The sequence below is a fragment of the Ochotona curzoniae genome, unplaced genomic scaffold (assembly GCF_017591425.1).
Source record: "Ochotona curzoniae isolate NIBS_2020 unplaced genomic scaffold, NIBS_Ocur_1.0 scaffold_1852, whole genome shotgun sequence".
Lineage (NCBI taxonomy): Eukaryota > Metazoa > Chordata > Mammalia > Lagomorpha > Ochotonidae > Ochotona > Ochotona curzoniae.
The window spans coordinates 7,778,861-7,797,525 of NW_024467087.1; the positions used below are offsets into that span (position 1 = coordinate 7,778,861).

At 36.9% G+C, this 18,665-nt stretch overlaps 1 protein-coding gene across 1 annotated transcript in view; it reads left to right on the forward strand.

Annotated features, from left to right (window-relative positions):
• Window positions 1-18,665, forward strand: part of ATP11C (ATPase phospholipid transporting 11C) — a 157,704-nt gene that overhangs the window by 79,566 nt on the left and 59,473 nt on the right. The window contains exons 5-12 of the mRNA XM_040999964.1: window positions 1,749-1,856; window positions 5,777-5,905; window positions 7,940-8,043; window positions 9,311-9,361; window positions 10,560-10,624; window positions 10,941-11,022; window positions 17,597-17,747; window positions 18,301-18,498. Of these exons, the coding sequence (XP_040855898.1) occupies window positions 1,749-1,856; window positions 5,777-5,905; window positions 7,940-8,043; window positions 9,311-9,361; window positions 10,560-10,624; window positions 10,941-11,022; window positions 17,597-17,747; window positions 18,301-18,498 (888 nt within the window). The remainder of the gene's footprint in view (window positions 1-1,748; window positions 1,857-5,776; window positions 5,906-7,939; window positions 8,044-9,310; window positions 9,362-10,559; window positions 10,625-10,940; window positions 11,023-17,596; window positions 17,748-18,300; window positions 18,499-18,665) is intronic.

The following is an 18,665-nucleotide window of genomic DNA, read 5'->3' on the forward strand; positions in this document are numbered from 1 at the left end:
TGTTTTCTTGTTGCCTATGGCATTGAACACCAAAGCGTACTTTGTTTGCTTCCAAAGAGGGTGGTGGATAGAGGGACATTTATGCCTATTTTAAAGCTCACACACTGACACAGATTGTCATATAAATGTCCTCAGTGTTTTGAGCATTGTCTGTATACTAGTATCTTTGGAAAATCCCTGAAAATGGAAACAAGAAAACTAGAGGTGAAGGAATTGGCAATGATATTTGTCATGTATAGAGTTAATCCATATTGTAGAGAGTACTTAACCAAAGGGCTTTTAAAAACATCCCAAGGGAACTTGCAAAATGAAGGCCTGTTTACAGGTGTTGAGAACAAAATACCTTTCCTTTTGGGGTTATCTGGTCTTCTGTCTTGCCCACCAGGAACTGTAAGATGTTTATCAAGTGTTTGGTTGCTAAATAAAGACTTCTGGAATGTTCTTCCCTCTAGTCTGTTAGGATTTTTTTTTTAAATAAAATTTTGGATTCCAAGAATAGCACATGTGGCTTTCAAAGGCTTTTATGGATTCATTTTCCTTCTAATGCTAGTTCATATTAAGGCTTTTCCTCACAAGCATCCCAGAATGTATTCTGTGAAATGATAGCATGGCATTGTTATCAAGAGAGAGGGATGTATGCAATACCCAAGGTGGAAAAAAAGGGATGCAGGTGTTCAAGAGATTTTTCAAATAGCTGTATTTAAAAAGCCATAGACATTATTACAACAAAATAAGCAAAAGGCTATAAAAAATCACACTTATATTCATATAAACATCATCCTTCCGAATTAACCCCAAAAAAGTGACCTATTATATCTTTCCATGATTACTTTTAACAAAAAAGTAAACGCTGATTTATATTTTCTTTTATCTTCAAGTCAGTGAAAAAGTTCAGCTTTTGATCTTTACAACTTGCAAAACAATCCTAGTATGCTTTTACTCTTACCTGCAAGTGTTAGAGAATTGTATTTCCTTGGAACTGATCACTACAACAGTATACTCATAACACACACACACACACACACAGTATACAGTATTAGCAGTTAAGTCTTAAGAAAATAAAATTGTGGGGGGCCCGGCGTGGTGGCACAGTGGTTAAGGTCCTCGCCTTGCACGCCCAGGATCCCATATGGGCGCCGGTTCTAATCCCGGCAGCCCCACTTCCCATCCGGCTCCCCGCTTGTGGCCTGGGAAAGCAGTCGAGGATGGCCCAAAGCTTTGGGACCCTGCACCCGCGTGGGAGACCCGGAAGAGGCTCCTTGCTTCGGATCGGCATAGTATTGGCCGTTGTGCTCACTTGGGGAGTGAATCATGGGACGGAAGATCTTCCTCTCTGTCTCTCCTCTCTGTATATCCGCCTTTCCAATAAAAATAAAATAAATCTTTAAAAAAAAAAAGAAAAGAAAATTGAAAGAATTACCATTACCTTGAACATGAGTAGAATTATAAGAATAAATCATAGTCCTTCACAGATGAAGAGTATAAAGGCTCTTATTACATAAGATTGCATTGATATTTATTGGTAGAATGGAGGCGCCTGTTAGGGTACCAAAGCTGTTTACTTGGAGTGTTTTGAAAATCTGTGTCTTTATTTACTATTAAAGTTTTCAACATTGTCTCTTTAGAATTCTGACTGGAAACTAAAACGGCAGGTATAAATATCTGCTCTTCATTCATAGAGGATTGGTATAGAAATTAACAGCTTAATTTATTTGAGCTTGGTTATATAGTTGTTTTTATCCTTTTAGGGATATGAAGATTGGTTGAGACACAGAGCTGATAATGAAGTCAACAAAAGCACTGTTTACATTATTGAAAATGCAAAGCGAGTGAGAAAAGAAAGTGAAAAAATTAAGGTACTTTTTTTGCTTAGTTTTCATTGTGGTCATTCGGTGTCTTTGGTACATATCCATCTATTGATACTGTCTGGTTCCAGAATATTTTTCATCACTCATAAAGGAAACCCCAGAACCATTAAGCAGTCATTCCATATTTGTTCCTATTCACAGTCTCTGGCAATGTTAAAAACCCTTTCAGTGTCTTTATATTTACTTATTTTGAAATTTTCATATAAAATGTATTGTATGCTCTTGTTAACTTCTGTGGGTGGTTTCTCTCAGAATGCTTTGGGACTTCATCTCTATGGTAGCATCTATCATCATTATTTCTATTGCAGGCTGGATAATGCATTGTGTGGCTGTACCACATTTTGCATATCTGTTCATTAGTTTGTGAATGTTTGAATCATTTCCACTTTTCAATATTGTGAGATTTGCTGTATTCAAGTGCCAATTTTTGTTTCAACATCTGTTTTGAATTATTTGGGTTAGGTCCCTGAGGAATCATTGAGTCATGTGGTATTACTATGTTTAACTTTTTAAGAAAGCTTTGCTTATTTGAGTGGAAGAGTGAAAAAGAGAGAGTTCTTCTATCTACTGGTTCACTCCACAAATGGCTGCAGTGGCCAGCACAGCCAGGCTGAAACTAAAAGTCAGACACTCCATCCCATCAACACCTCCCAGGTGTGTTAAGGAGCCTGGAGCCTGGATTCAACAGCTTAATTCACTGCCCCAAAGTGCCAGCCTCTGTGTTTAAATGAAGTTACAAACCTGTTTTCCACAGTGGTATACCATTTTACGTTTCCACCCAACAATATGTCAGGACTCTGAGGTCCTGTTTTTTTTTTTTTCCAAGATTTCAAGCAATTTCATTTTATTTCAAACTAATCATTGATATTAGGCCCCTGTCAAATCAAATTTTAGGCTTTTCTATATTACAACTTCTTTGGTACCCAGATGTTTTAAATTAATAAGCTGTATTTTTAGAGCAGTTTTATATTCATATCAAAATTGAGCCAAAAATAAGAGTTCCCATAATTATATACACTCAGTACTCTCTCCTGCTGTCAACATTGCAGGAGATTGTTGTACGGTGGCGACAATCGTTATAATCCATGAAGCGTGGTTTGGCACATGGTTGTCACCCATAATTTATAGTTTTCATTAAGGTTCACTTTTACTGTTGTACATTCAATGGGCTTTGACAAATGCACAACATGTATTCCCCATTGTGCTATCATATAGGATAATTTTTCTTTCCTAAAAGCCTCTGTTCTCCACCTTATTTATTCCTTATTCCAGAAACCGCTAATGTTTGTATTATTTTAACAGTTTTGCCTTTTTCAGAATGTCATATAGTTGGAGTCAAGCATTATATTTTTTCACTTAATGTGTATTTAACTTTCCTCTGTGTCTTCCTGGCTTGATAATTCATTTCTTTCTATTAATGAGTAACATTCTACTTTCTTATTGCATCACAGTGTATGTTCACCAGCTGACATATTAGTTCCTTCCAAGTTTTGACACTTATGAATCAAGCTGTATAAACATTGTAGAATTTTTGTATAGATAGACATTTTCAGTTCCTATAATACCGGGATGCAAGGTTGCTGGAATATATGCTAAGAATATCTTTAGTTTTGTAAGAAACTGCCAAACTATCTTCGAAAAGTGGTATGTCATTTTACATTCCCACTGGCAGTGGATGATTCTTCCTGTTGATCCACAGCTTCACCAGTGTATGTTTCGCTGAATTAATTATATGGTATTTTTTCCATTATTAAATTAAATTGTTTTGTTACTGAGTTTTTATCAGTTCTTATGCAGCTTCTTATGATAATGATGGAAAGAAGGCTACAGAGCAGGAGGATCAACTGAATTTGAAATATCATGTTCTTCATTTCTTTGCTTTTTACAACTTGTGGGACAGACCCTATCATGGAACTAGGGTAGGTTAGGATTGGAAGCTTCAGGTGGCGGTTCCTCATCCCTGGGTACTGGGATGTTTGGAAGTCATGAGTGCTAACCCCCAGAAAAAAACAAGATGAAATAGCAAATTTGGAAGCAGTCGTTACACCAAGTTTTCCCTAAGCCATGATCCCTCCCACCCTGATCCATCATGTAATCATTATAAAAAATAAAATTTATAAAGAAAAAGATTGGAAGCTTTCTAAGCAAGTGTGGAAACACAGCATTACTGCTCATTGTAAGAATCTGAAGCTGCCTAAATGATTTGTAATATTAAATCTGTTGCTCTTAAGATACAAGGTAAGATTTTGAAATGCAAACAATGGTATCCCACATCTCCTCCTATCATTACCCCTTTCTGGTTTGTTATTTTCCACACCATCATCCTTTATAATGGGGCCTGTATAATTACCTTCTGTCCACCAACCTTCTTTGCCAGGTGTAATCTTGATTAAATGAGATGACATTGTTGTATGAAGTGTTATTTTATTTAGCACTCTCTGAAGTATACATGTGGGAAGACATGCTTTTCAGCCACTAATCCTTCACGTTAGTGTTTAAAGCCTAGTGGGAGAGGGTGTGGTGGAACTGTCTTTGGGCAGGAGAGTGACTTGGTCTGCAGCCTCAATTAACAGGGAACATTTGGAGTGTCTTAAAGCCAGACTGTGAGTTATTGGAGACTGTGTGTCTCCAATAAAGACAAATATTTCTAAAAAGTATGTTTTGCTGCAAAGAACTTTGAATTCTCTGTAGTTTTTTGTGATAATTATGTTTCATGAACTTTTTGAAGACTGCTTGGATGTTTTGATGTAGTGCCAAGTAGAAATAAAGCATTTGTGCTAGTACATGAGTGAACCACCTGAAATGTACCAAGATAATATGCTGAGCAATGCAGATGTCCATTAACACATGACTGAATACAGAAAAAAATGATATAGACACTGTGGAATACTACTCAGCCATAATATAGAATGAAATCCTTTTACAACAACGTGAATGGAACTGGAAACCATTGTGCTTAGCCAAATAAGCCAGTCCCGATAAGACATATAGTGTGTTTTCCCTGATTTGTGGTAACTAGTATATAGAGTACAGTAAGTGCAATCTATATGAGTGAAATTGACATACTGAGATTGTATTCTTCATGAAGAGTAGATTTTTTTTTTTTTTAAAGATTTATTTTTATTATTTTTTCATTGGAAAGGCGGATATACAGAGAGAGGAGAGACAGAGAGGAAGATCTTCCGTCCGATGATTCACTCCCCAAGTGAGCGCAACGGGCCGATACTATGCCGATCCGAAGCCAGGAGCCTCTTCTGGGTCTCCCACGCGGGTGCAGGTTCCCAAAGCTTTTGGGCCGTCCTCGACTGCCTTCCCAGGCCACAGGCAGGGAGCTGGAAGGGAAGCGGGGCTGCCGGGATTAGAACCGGCGCCCATATGGGATCCCGGGCGTGCTAGGCGAGGACCTTTAACCACTTGCGCCACCGCGCCGGGCCCGAAGAGTAGATTTTTAAAATATATATATATATATTTACTGGAGGAGCAGACTTAGAAAAGAGACACAAATAGAGACATCTTACATCATGGTTCATGCCCCAAATGGCCTTAGTGGTTGGAGTTGGCCTGGTCTGAAGCCTACAGCCAGCAGCTTCTTCCTGGCCTCCCATATCTTCAAATAGAACCAAAATTTCCAGAGAGCAATAGATGGTAGAGTTGCTTATTAGAGGCAAAAGTCAAGTAAGTGCTAAGTGCTGAGATAATCCAAAACCATCTAAGGTCCTAACGTAAAAAGGATTTTGAATGTTGAGTAATATTCTTTCATCACTTTTCTCATGGAATAGGATTCTGAGACACTCTCCAAGTCCCAAAGATATAGGTGCCTCTTGGTAATATTTCAACATTGATGTGAGGCATCAAAATCAAATCGTTTAGAGTTAAGATCTTTATATTCACTTTTATCTATATTCTAGGTTGGTGATGTAGTAGAAGTACAGGCAGATGAAACTTTTCCCTGTGATCTTATTCTTTTATCATCCTGCACCACTGATGGAACCTGTTATGTCACAACAGCCAGTCTTGATGGAGAATCCAATTGCAAGGTAATAGAGACAAAAATTTTGCGATCAAGATGATTGTAAAAACTACTGCTTTATAACACCCTGTAATCTTTATTGCTTTTCCTATTCATGTAGGGCTTCTGTTGCATAATTGTCATCCTCTAAATAGATATTCATCTTTGGTTAGATGGGTGGTATAGGATGGAGAAAAACCTTTACCAAATAAAAGCTAACACAGTTTTTCTAACACTGCTTGAATTTTACATTAACATTGCCTATTTTGTATTTTAAAAAATGGGAATAATTGGAATCACCATTGTGGCTCAGAGACTTTTTTAAGTTGCCTCTTGGGATACTTTCTTCCCATGTCTGTGAGTTCAAAACCTGGCTGCTCTACTTCCTGTCCAGCTGTGTGATAACACACCCCAAGCAGCCCCTGCTACCATGTGTGGGACCTTGATGACATTCTGGCCTCCGCCCCAGCCCTGGCGATTGCACTATGTGGGGAATTAACCAGAAGATGGAAGATAAGTCAGTCACTTGATCAGTCAGTCACTATCTCTGTCTCTCTAATTCTGCCTTTCAATGAACAAGTAATTTTTTTGTTTTCTAAATGTGAGTAATCGTGATTGAAACTCTGGAAATGTGATGTGACTCGTGATGTGACTCTGGAAATAACTTCATATACTCTAACCTTTTAAACATTTGATCCATTTTTAGGATAAAAGTTATGTATATTTAAAAAAAAAAAACTTTTCTTTAGCTGTAAGAAATCTAGCCAGGAACAATTTGATTGTCCTTTAAAAAAAAACAAAAACAAAAAATAAATCCCAGAGGTGTAGTATGGCAAGTGTACATGTTTGCTGCATTATTCTTTGGAAGCATAGTAAGTATGTTAAGGTAAATTTGATCAAAATGGGAAAATGTACTTCCCTGATACTTTCTAGCATAATTAGTTCTTGGCTCTTATCCAAAAGATGAAGGTGTATACTCTCTGTGCTGCTTTTAAAGATTGTTCTGAACTCTTAGTTGATCCTTGTAGGATTCTCTGCTTGTTTATTCCATCTGAACTTTAAAAGTAGGAGATAGTATATGGAAATATGTAATTTCTAATTGGTAATTTATTTGAAAAATACCATCTACCATTAGATAACTAATTTCTCTGTCTTAGGGATATCATGGTAGCATGATAAGGATCTCATAATAGCATTTAAACTGATCACAGATGAAGTGATATTTTAGGATATATCAAAATAAATCCACCTAAAGATTCCCTAATAGTTACAAATTTGTTTAGAGGAAGACTCTAATAGCATCTTTTTTTCCCATTACATGAATATAATCAAATCAAAGTACAGAGATTTTAATAAGTCAGGAGACTATTAAATACAGTTCAGGAAGTTCTATATATTCCCCAGAAACTGTGGCAACAATTTTCCCTCCTGCATATGTGGTGAACTCTCAATCTGTATTAGCCCTTCTGTGCTGATTTATAAATGGGTTCACTGGAACCTTTGAGTTCTGGGTGAGTCAAGTGTATAATATATGTGAGTGGAATACTCTAATGCAAGGTGTATCATATCCCTGCCAGTCAAACAAAATATCTCCCTGTTGAACATTTTTAAGATAATTGATACATTTTGTAATAAAACTATTGATGAATTTTTGCCATTGTTAAAATTTTATGCTTATAATCAGAAGGATTATATTTGATGTATATGTCCTCTATACTGCCATATACTAAGGTAAACAACATATTGTCTCACAACTATAAGAGGAGAAAATGTTAAATTTTCATGGGGTTTTAGTTAACTGCATCTGCTGCAAATGGAATCCCCTTGGCTGTCAGAATCAAGAAGAGCTTTTCGTTTTTTATTATTTTTGAAGTCCACTGAAAACAGTTTTTCTTTCTAATTAGTAGTTTACTTGAAGAATACCATAAAACTTTGGAATGTGCATTGAGTATTTCTATAATTCTGCCAAAGCCTCTTGCTGAAATGTACTACATAATTAGAACCAGCAGGACATATGATTACTAGACATTTTGTTTTTCCTTTTTCTTCTGCTTTCGCCTAGACACATTATGCAGTACGGGATACCATTGCACTGTGTACAGCTGAATCCATTGATACTCTCCGAGCAGCAATTGAATGTGAACAGCCTCAACCTGACCTCTACAAGTAAGAATCACATGATTTTACTTTACTCCTCTCTGTCGACTATGCTTCTTTTTTGTTTTTGTTTTTGCAACCAGTGTTACAGAAAAGCTGCTGCCAGATACCAGTCTATTCTTATGTACGTTTTATTAACTGTTTCTTTTTTTCTGAAAGGAAATTAATCCAGTCAGCCTTACTCGCTATCATTGTGATACCAGGCATACTCTGATTTTTTTGTTTTTGCTTGTAAGCTTAGCCATCTGATACAGTAATGAAATTTACTTAGAACAAAATAATCCCTTTTATGAGCCATACAGCATTAAAGAGAGAATGGAAGGGTGAGTATGCAGTTATTATGCCCAGTATCTTTTCTTACAGTGGTCATGAACTGAGAATGACAAATTGGCTGTTACTTTTCTACAGTAAACAGGTTTAACTTCAGTTAAACTTAAGTAAACAGTTAAATAGCAGTTACATAAATGGAGGTAGCATTAAAATAATGAAATTTATGTTGTTGTTTACCAAGCTTAGACTCTGGAATACATTGGTTAGTCAGCAGTCATTGTGGATTGTCAAAAATATGACATTGCATTTTGAGATTGGTTAGCTCGGTTGGTTAGAGCATAATGCCAATGAGAGTAGAATAATAGCTTTATCCTCCTGTGAGCTAATTGCATTCTATTACACTCTTACATATGCCATTTATTACCTATGTCAGCCATCTTGCTAATGCATGCTTTTGGTTACAGTGGGGAATCAAGTGGTTGGATGTGGTTTATACAGCGCCTAGTAGTAGCAAAATGAAATATTCATATCACATCAGGAATAATTCCTTCCCTCCTTTCCATCAGTCAGGCAATTATGTAAATATTAAATAACTTGGTCAAGCTTAGTTTTGACATCAGCTCCAAGACAGAGGCTCAACATTTCAAAGATGGCGATCAGTATGCACTGGTTAAGGCTAACACCATGGTTCGGGAAGTAGTCCCAGAACCAGTAACATCGTCAGTGTCACTGGGGGAACCCGACTCAGAAGCTCAGGCTAGATCTATTGATGATATTTATCATCTTGATTATATTCTAATCATCTATGATACTCTTTTTTGAAGTATACAAAATATTGTATGCCTTAAATGGTTCAATATAACTTTTTTCCAAAAATATGATAGAATTCTGTAGTTGCTTCAGTGTCTAATTTGTATTATTTGTATCTTAATTCACTCTAATATTTGTAGTAAATGAGTTTTTCCATGACTTAAAAATGGATTTGCTCTTTTGTTGTTTTTTACAGGTTTGTTGGACGAATCAATATCTATAGTGATAGTGCTGAGGCTGTTGCCAGGTTAGTTTGTTATTTCTTCAATCTGTCCTTTCGAAAGGAATGTATTTCTCTTTTAAACCCACTAATATAGCAAAATACCTTTCATATAGAAAGGAATATAAAGGTGAATAACTAATTAATCTTGTGATTGGTAGCATCTCTTCATGTTGTGGGAACATTGGAAAATAATGCTTAGAATTTCAAAATAGCTGAACTACAGATAGTTTTTTATATTCCAAGATATGGTTTCTCATTTTCCTTGATCGCACAGTGGTTAACAATATTGAAAATGTATTTGGAGAACACTGATATAGGGTAGAGTCACTGGGAGACTAGGCATTGGATATAATACTGAAATTAGTTGGAATTAAACAAAATGAAAGCTAATTTGTTTGTTATAAGGAAATCAGTGCAGAAAAGCTGCATTTGTTCATATTCTGTCATCTGATTAATTAGCTCAACTTATTCATTTGGGCTTTATAGCCACACTCAAAAATAAGTCAGAGAATTGTAGGGTTATGATGGATATTGTTGTCATAGAAAGTTAAGACATCTTTTGGGGTGCCCGCATCTCATATTGTTGAGCTGATTCAAGCCCTGATCCCTCTATTTCCCATCCAGCTTCCTGCTAATGTGTCCTTTGAGGCAGCAAATGAGGGTTCAGGTGTGTGGGTCTCTGCCACCCATGTGAAGCCAGATGGAGTTTGGTGCTCTTGGCTTCGGCCTTGAATAGCTGTGACTATTGCACAAATTTGAAGCGTGAATCAACAGTTGGAAAAATTAATCAATCTCACTTTCTCTCTGAAGTAGTTGAAAATAAAGAAATATCGGAAATCGAGTTTCTCAAAAGTCAGGTTTATTGTGTTTAAAAATGTCAGTGTGTTTTCCCAATTTTTACATTACTAATCTATTTACAACCCTCTGCTTCTGTTTCTTGCTGTGTGTTGCTCTGTGCTGTTCTTGTCCTTTGATGACACATAACCCTTTGATCCCTCTGTATTTATTTACCTCCATGTGTTGCTGACTACCCCTGTGCTATGCTTTCATCTGTGTAATGCCCTCAAGTCCCTTCAGAAAGGGGCTTCTTTCAGCTTGCCCTTGAGATAGCATATGGCAAAAACAGAAAAATAAGTTCTGTAACCCTTGCAAATGTATGTGTGTCATCCCAGAGCAGATACTGTTGACTTTTTTGGATAAGTTATTTTCATCTTTCATTTAGGTCTTTGGGTCCTGAAAATCTGTTGCTGAAAGGAGCCACACTAAAAAATACCAAGAAGATATATGGTGAATTGAATACCTCTAAGATATACTTGTTAGAAACATGGTTTGCAAAGCCTGTAAATAAACATTGCATGTAAAAAAACAAACATGGTTGATACTGCCAATTAACTTATCTAATTGTTTAGAGTTTATATGAAATATAAGAAATACTGTATAGAATTTAAATATATTGAAACTGGTATGTCAATTGCTTTAGTAGAAGAGGGATTTGAATTCTCACTTTCACAGACTTAAAATCATAAAATCATAGAACCACTGGGAATTTGGTTGACAAGGTCAATTTTAATCTAGTTTTTCATTTTATTTTGATATTCCATAGGAGTTGCTGTTTACACTGGGATGGAAACCAAAATGGCTTTGAACTACCAAGGGAAATCTCAAAAACGGTCTGCTGTTGAAAAGTTAGTGTGTACCACAATTTCTCTATTTGTTATTGTTTAAAATAGTTACTTCCTGAGTAATTCCAAACAACCGTAACAACAATAATATCAGTTACAAACAGCAGCTACCATTTTGAGCGTTTGTTTATGTTTAAAAAACTATCCTCCATGAGTTATATGGTACTGCTTGATCCTCTGATCAACTTCTGTGTTGTAATTTGTATTAGCTTCTCCACTCTACAAATAACAGAATGAACTCCTACATGGCAAGCAATTCACCTAACCTTACGTAACTGTTAAAAGGCAGAATTGACATGAACTACAAATTCACTCCCTTTTATTACTGGAGTTAATAGTTTCTGATCCTCTTGATAATTGTGTATGGTACTTGAACCCAGGCAGTTGCCTCTTGGCAAATATTAAAGTAATACCTGTATGACCTATGAGGCAGTAAAGAAATTAATAAGGATAAAAACTTTAGAAATACAAAAGCAAAAATATCAAAATTATGAGATATAGCAAAACCACTATTGAAAGGACTATTGATCTTGTATTTTGAATGAATGCTGCCCTTTATTAGAGAAAACATGATATTTGTCATTTTAGGATTGACTTATTTCACTGAGTATAAAGGTCTCTAGTTGACCATACATTAGCAATATTTGCTTCAAGAAGGTTTTTAATTTTCATTTTAATTTCTTCTGTGACACATTGCTCATTAAGTACCATGTTATTTAACTTCATAGTGCGGTGAATTTTTATTCCTCTACCTATTGTTGATTTTGTTTTTTAGCTTTTCATTTAAGGGGATGTATAGTAACAGTGTAATAGAGACTGACATATCCAGATGTGAAGATGCAATGCAGTATGCATCTGTATTTCCAAATAAAAGTTGAACTTCGAATGAAACTGTTAACTCTATCTTTCTTTTTCATTTTAGAAAGAAACTTATTACTGATTACATTGACTTAAATTCCAAATTTTAGTGATTCTCTTTCTCTGTTTCATTACTTGAGAGTAGAAATTTTCCCAAACAGCAATAGCAAGCAATTTTGTGGGATAAAACTACCATAACAGAAAAAATTCTTAAAATAGTGATACTGTAACAATGGTGCTGATAGAGGGAGAACTTGGGCTACAACTTCTTATGTAAACTAAGGAAGTCCCTCAAGGTATAATGCCATTCTGACTGCAGAGCTCTGATGCTAATGCTACGTTATTGTCACCTAATCAGCAATACACATCCCTCTCTAACTTTTATGCAGAACAGTGGAATTTATTTTTTCTTTATTCGTATCTCACCTTATCAAAATGTATTTTGAGATGAAGTAATAGAATATGATCTTCCTTTTTTTTAATTGAATAGTCAAGCTGACTAGGTTTTGAACCGCATCAAATAATTTTGCGGGTCTCATTTGGCCTCTCATCTGTATGCTCCGCAATCCTCCCATGTGATTATGTGTAGGAAATAGCTGAAAGAGTGTTTAATACTAGTTTTATTGCCTCCAAATCCCTGGAGAACTGATAATAGAAGTAAGCCAAGGTAGGCCAAGTAGTCTAAACAGTGTAAACCCTATAAATTATTTTGATAATGATATTTTTTTCTTTTATATTTTCATTTTATAATACAGTTCCATACAGGGCTGCTGGGATTAAAACCAGTGCCCATATGGAATGTGTGTATGCAAGGCAAATACCTTATTTATTTATTCTTCTTCTTATAATTATTATTATTATTATTATTTTATGATACAGTTCCATAGGCCCTGGGATTTCCCTTACCCCCTCCCCAAGTCTACTTCCCTTCCCACTGAGTTCTTCTATATTATTGCTATAGTATAGTTCTTCATACACAGTCATATGTCCATCATTGTGGGCATGGACAATGGCAGAGTCCAACATCCTATTGTCAAGTATAGTTAACAGTTTCATTGGGAGTCCATATTTAATTTGGAAGTAGAGATGCATACTGCATTGTATCGTCTCATCTGGATATGACATTCTACATTACAGTTATTATACATCCCATAAATGAAGAGCCATAATACAAAATCAGCAACAGGCAGAAAAATAGAAATTTACAACACCACGAAGCTAAATAACATGCTACTAGATATGACAGTCTCCATTACACAGTTACTATACATCCTCTTAAATGAGAAGCCACAAAACATAATCAACAACAGGAAGAAAAGAAGAAACTAAAAACACCATGAAGTTGAATAACATGCTACTGAATGACTAATGTGTCACTGAAGAAATGAAAGAAAATGAAGAACCTTCTTGAAGAAAATGATGCTACTGTATGATCTATAAATCATTGAGGAATTTAAAGAGGAAGGAAGTGTTTTGAAGAGGTGAAACTAAATTTCAAAAAAGCAAAATCTGTGAGGTACAGTTTCCACTGATCTTTGATGATGAAATATGTCTTCTGTAGGCAACAAATAGATGGGTTTTGTTTTTTAATCCAGTCTGCTAATGTGTGAAGTTTGGTTGATGAGTCTAAGTGATTTACTTTCAGGGTTAATAGGAAAGGGTGGTAATTTGGTCCTGTGATTTTAGCAATGGGTTGTTCATTGATTTAGTCTTCTGTTATTTTACTGGGATCGTCTTCACATTTGCCTTTGGTTTTGGTGGGTACTATTCCTCTTTGAAGTCAAGAGAATATCTTTTTTTATTTTTTAAAGATTTATTTATTTTATTGGAAAGGCAGAGAGAAGAGACAGAGAGGAAAATCTTCCATCCGATTATTCACTCCCCAAGTGACCACAATGCCAGAGCTGCACCAATCCAAAGCCAGGAGCCAGGAACTTCTTTCCGGGTCTCCCACGCGGGTGCAGGGTTCCAAGGCTTTGAACCGTCCTCAATTGCTATTCCCAGGCCACAAACAGGGAGCTGGATGGGAAGTGGAGGTGCCGGGATTAGAACCAGTGCCCATATGGGATTCAGGCACGTTCAAGGCGCTCTGGGCCCCAAGAGAACATCTTTAATACATACATTTTTATTTGTATGGTAGGTTTGGAAGAGTCATATTCTTTTAACTTTGCTTTACTGTGGAGGAATTTTATTTCATTTTCAAGGATAAAGGAAAGCTTTGCTGGGTACATTATCCTGGACCAACAATTTTTTGCTTTTAGAATCTGGAATATGTCATTTTAGTCTTTTCTGGCCTGTAGAATTTACTGTGAGAGGTCTCCTGTGAATTTAATTGGCATTCATTTATATGTCAGTTGATTTTTTTCACATGCACATTTGAGGACCTTTTCCTTATGTCTGATCGAAGAGAGCTTGATGATCCTGTGGCATGGTGAAGATTGCCACCCTGTTGGGAGTTCTGTGCCCCTCCTGGATGTTGTTTCTCAATTCTTTCTCTAGATCAGGGATATTTTCCCTTACTATTTCATTGAATACACCTTTAATCCCAGCTTCTCTTTCTACACCTTCTGAGACTCCCATAACTCTTATACTTGGCGTTATAGTAGTGTCTTTCAATTTTTGAATACTTTTTTTTTGGCTTGATCTAGTTCTGCTTCCAGCTTTCTGTTTGTTTCTCCCTGGTGACAGGAAATATGTTCTTCCAATTCTGAGATTGTTTATTTTGCCTCCTTCGTTCTATTTTGGAATGTCTGAAGTATAAATTTGCTCCATTGTATCCTTAATTTCTTTTTTTCCCCAAGATTTATTTATTGGAAATACAGAGAGGAGTAGAGACAGCGAGGAAGGTCTTCTGTCCAGTGATTTACTCCCCAAGCAGCTGCAACACCTGCATCTGAGCCAATCCGAAGGCAGGAGCCAGGAGCTTCTTCCCGGTCTCCCATGCAGATGAAGCGTCCCAAGGCTTTAGGCCATCCTTGACTGCTTTCACAGTCTGCAGGCAAAGAGCTGGATGGGAAACAGGGATGCCAGGATTAGAACTGGCATCCATATGGGACTCAGCATGTTCTAGAGCAGGACTTTAGCCGCTAGGCTGTCACACTGGGCCTGTATTAATTTCTGATATATCAGCTTTCATTTGGTTCATTTCCTGTATGACATGTTTCTTAAATTTCTTGAAATCCTGTATTACATGCTTTTCATTCTTGATAAGAAGCTTTATAACAAGTGTTTTGAATTCTTTATCCCCACTTTCTCTGTCTTCCTTAGTTAACTCTGAAGTTGGCAGAGGCTTTTGCGCTTGTTCAGGGGGGTCTTCCATGTTATTCACTGTGCCTCTTCTTATTTGCTCTTGGTCATTGTACTTCTGGTTATCAGATTCTTCTCCTTGGGGCAGGTTTCTAAACAGTGTCTTTCACAGGTCTACAATTTGATTTTACTTATTATGATTAGCACACGGCTCATTGTTTGCAGTCACTTGTGTCACTCCCTCCAGCAACTTTCAGGTCTGCATTCTTATATTAGGCTTCCACCAATGGTCCCAGTAGCCCCAGCTCCTGGCTTACCACTCTTCACCTTCTGCAATTCCGTTCTAAGGCTGCACCATTGTCTGTACAACCTTTCCCCCACTTCTTGTTAGAGCAGTTGCCAAGATTAGGGAAACACCAGGTATCCTATGTAGCTAGATTGTTGGTGGTGCTGATCTTGGCAGGATCTGTTGGCAGTTAGGACTCAGGGCCATAGGGACCTATTTTGACCCATAGGATGCCAAATTTTGTATTTTCCCTGTGGGAACAGTGTAATGCCCTGATCTCAGTACATTTGCTCCCAGCTCAGCAGCATGCAAAACTCACTGTTGTCTCTGTAGTCCTAGAAGTTTTTCCACACCATACAAAATGGCACCTGATGTGCCACTACTAGAATTATTAAACTGCTGGCCGTGAGATCTGAGGGCTGCTTGGACCTATCTTGGGTGGAACCAGTAGGATGCCACGTTGTTGCAGTTGACTGAGCCAGAAATGAGTCCACTCTCAGCTCAGTGCATGCGCAGTTCTGTCCATACCTTTGCTTTTGGATACAAAATGGGTCCGGATACAGCTCTAGGGGGCAGACTGTGCTGTGAAATCTACTCTGTTCCCTCACTGCCTGCCTGGGATCTTCTGTTCTGTCTCTAGTCCTAATCAAGCCAAACAGACCATCAGGATAAGCAGTTCTTTTTCTGGGTTCACCTCATGAGTCCCAGTGAACTCCCTTTCCCATCTTGTTGCTGGTACAGTTCTGGCTGCTGGTGCAAATCAGATCAGCGCTTGCTGAATGCCGCTGGAGTATTGATCAGTGCACCACCACACCATTGTTTTCACTGCTTTCCTGTAACTGTCAGTCTCCAGGTGTCCTTCTACTGTCGTTCTGTCCTCTCCTATTTCCTGGAATGTCCCCCTCTGCTTCACTGGCTGATGTTTCTCCATCTGTTTAAATGTGTCCTTACCCTATCCCACCATCTTGATTCTCCTCAATATATCTTGACATTAGGATGCTGGACTCTGCCATTGTCAATACCTCCAATGTCAGGTTACAGTTAAATAACAGAATGATGGACTTATAAGCTTTATGAAGGATTATAGTATTGTAATGATATAGGGGAAATCATTGAGGGTGAGTGAATTTGAGGAGGAGGAAAAGGAAATTCCAGAGCCTATGGAAATGTATCATAAAATAAATAATTTTTTTTTTAATTTTGAATGAGTTTTTACCATTTGCAACCAATTGGTCCCAATTAGAGGTCATTACTATCAGTGAAATGAGCCAGTCCCAAAAGGACAAATATCATATGTTCACGGTAATATAAAACAACCTCCATTGAAAATACAAAACAAAACATAAAGGTAAACACACGCTTGCAATCCTGCAAAGGATGTAATGGAGACCAGAGTACCAAGAATCAAAGAAAATTAGCAGAATGCTTCTCTACTACTGATGCAAATAAGCTCCCAATGAAACTTCAGATTACACCTAGACAACAGAATATTAAATTTTCTACCTTTGCCTATATCAACAGTTTCATAACCCACGTGAAGAACAGAAAGTTGGAGTTAAGATTATACCTGATAGACTATTTCACTGCAAATCCCAGAGGACCGTGGGGCACTGGGGGAGAAGAGGCTGGGAGGGGAGAGAGGGAAGAAGTTCTATGCCTGTAAAATTGTAAAACAGAATAGGAATAAACATATGTGGAAAAAAAATGTTGCCTGGTATCAACATGAACTTCTGTCCTCCATTCTCTTAGTTATGCAGTACATCTCCATAACTCCACTTTTAAACTACACTGAGAAAGAGTCTGTGGGAAGCTAGGGAATTACACATTGACTGCCCTGCCCTCTACATGTAGGATTCAGGGAAATGGAGGCAAGCTATAAGCTTTGAATACGTAATTGCCTGTGTGTCTTGTTACTTCACCTGAACCTTACTAAAGGTATGTTAAGCTACTCAGCCATTGAACTTTGAGGAACATTGGTGATCAATAAATAGTTCGAAATTCACCTTCCCGTTCCCCTCTTGAGAATTATGCTGCAACTGTGATCACTTAGGATTGTACATAACAGCCTGTGTTGTGTTGCATGTCACATACAGGAAAAGCTTTAGAGAGCTCAACCTTTTCATTTGTATCTGGTTGATGTCTGAAGTACAAAGGTAGTTTTAAAATGCATACCTTCTTCTTTTTCAGATCGATTAATGCCTTCCTGATTGTGTATTTATTTATCTTACTAACCAAAGCTGCGGTATGTACTACTCTAAAGTATGTTTGGCAAAGTACTCCATACAATGATGAACCATGGTATAACCAAAAGACTCAGAAAGAGAGAGAGACTTTCAAGGTAATTTCTTTTTGACTGAAAATTGTACCTCTGAAACTTGGTAATTAGGCAGTCCTTTATTGAGATACAACTTGGAAAAATGATAACATTTTCTAAGCTTCTGAGTTTTCTTTTGGTTGTATGGTGGCCATAAGTCACTAAATATTTTAGAAGTTTTGGAGCTCTTTTTCTTTATTTTGTTTCAGGCGTCTATGCTTGTGTTTAGCTTTTTAATTTAGAGCTTGAAGGCATTTGGCAAGAAATTTTGGCATGTTATTAAAATACGAGTTTGTGAGATAGTCAAGATGAGGACATAATGAATGCCTACATATAACTTTTGGTCACACATTCATGTTAGGAGTGGATAAAACAATCTAAGATGTGTAAGATAATACATTCACTGAAGAATGATCAAAGTAAAGTTGCTCTTAAATTATACTGTGATAATTTTGGCTATAATGATGGGAATCATGAACAGTGCTATCAGCAATGACATAAAATGTTAACTATTTCTGTATTATACTCATCCTGTGGAACTGTTCATCTAATTAGCATGAACTTTGTTTTATTTTAGGTTTTGAAAATGTTCACCGATTTCCTGTCATTTATGGTTCTATTCAACTTTATCATTCCTGTCTCTATGTATGTCACAGTAGAAATGCAGAAATTCTTGGGCTCCTTCTTCATCTCATGGGATAAGGACTTTTATGATGAAGAAATTAATGAGGGAGCCCTGGTTAACACATCAGACCTTAATGAAGAACTTGGTCAGGTTGGTACATATATTTACTTAAGACATTAGAAAATATCTTTTTGTGGTATAGATTACCAGTTATGTTATCTCTTTATGGAAATGTAATTGAAAGAAATTGTTTGTAGACATGTTAATAAGGAAGGTAACCAGTATTTACACAGTTACAGCAACAATTCCCTTGATGG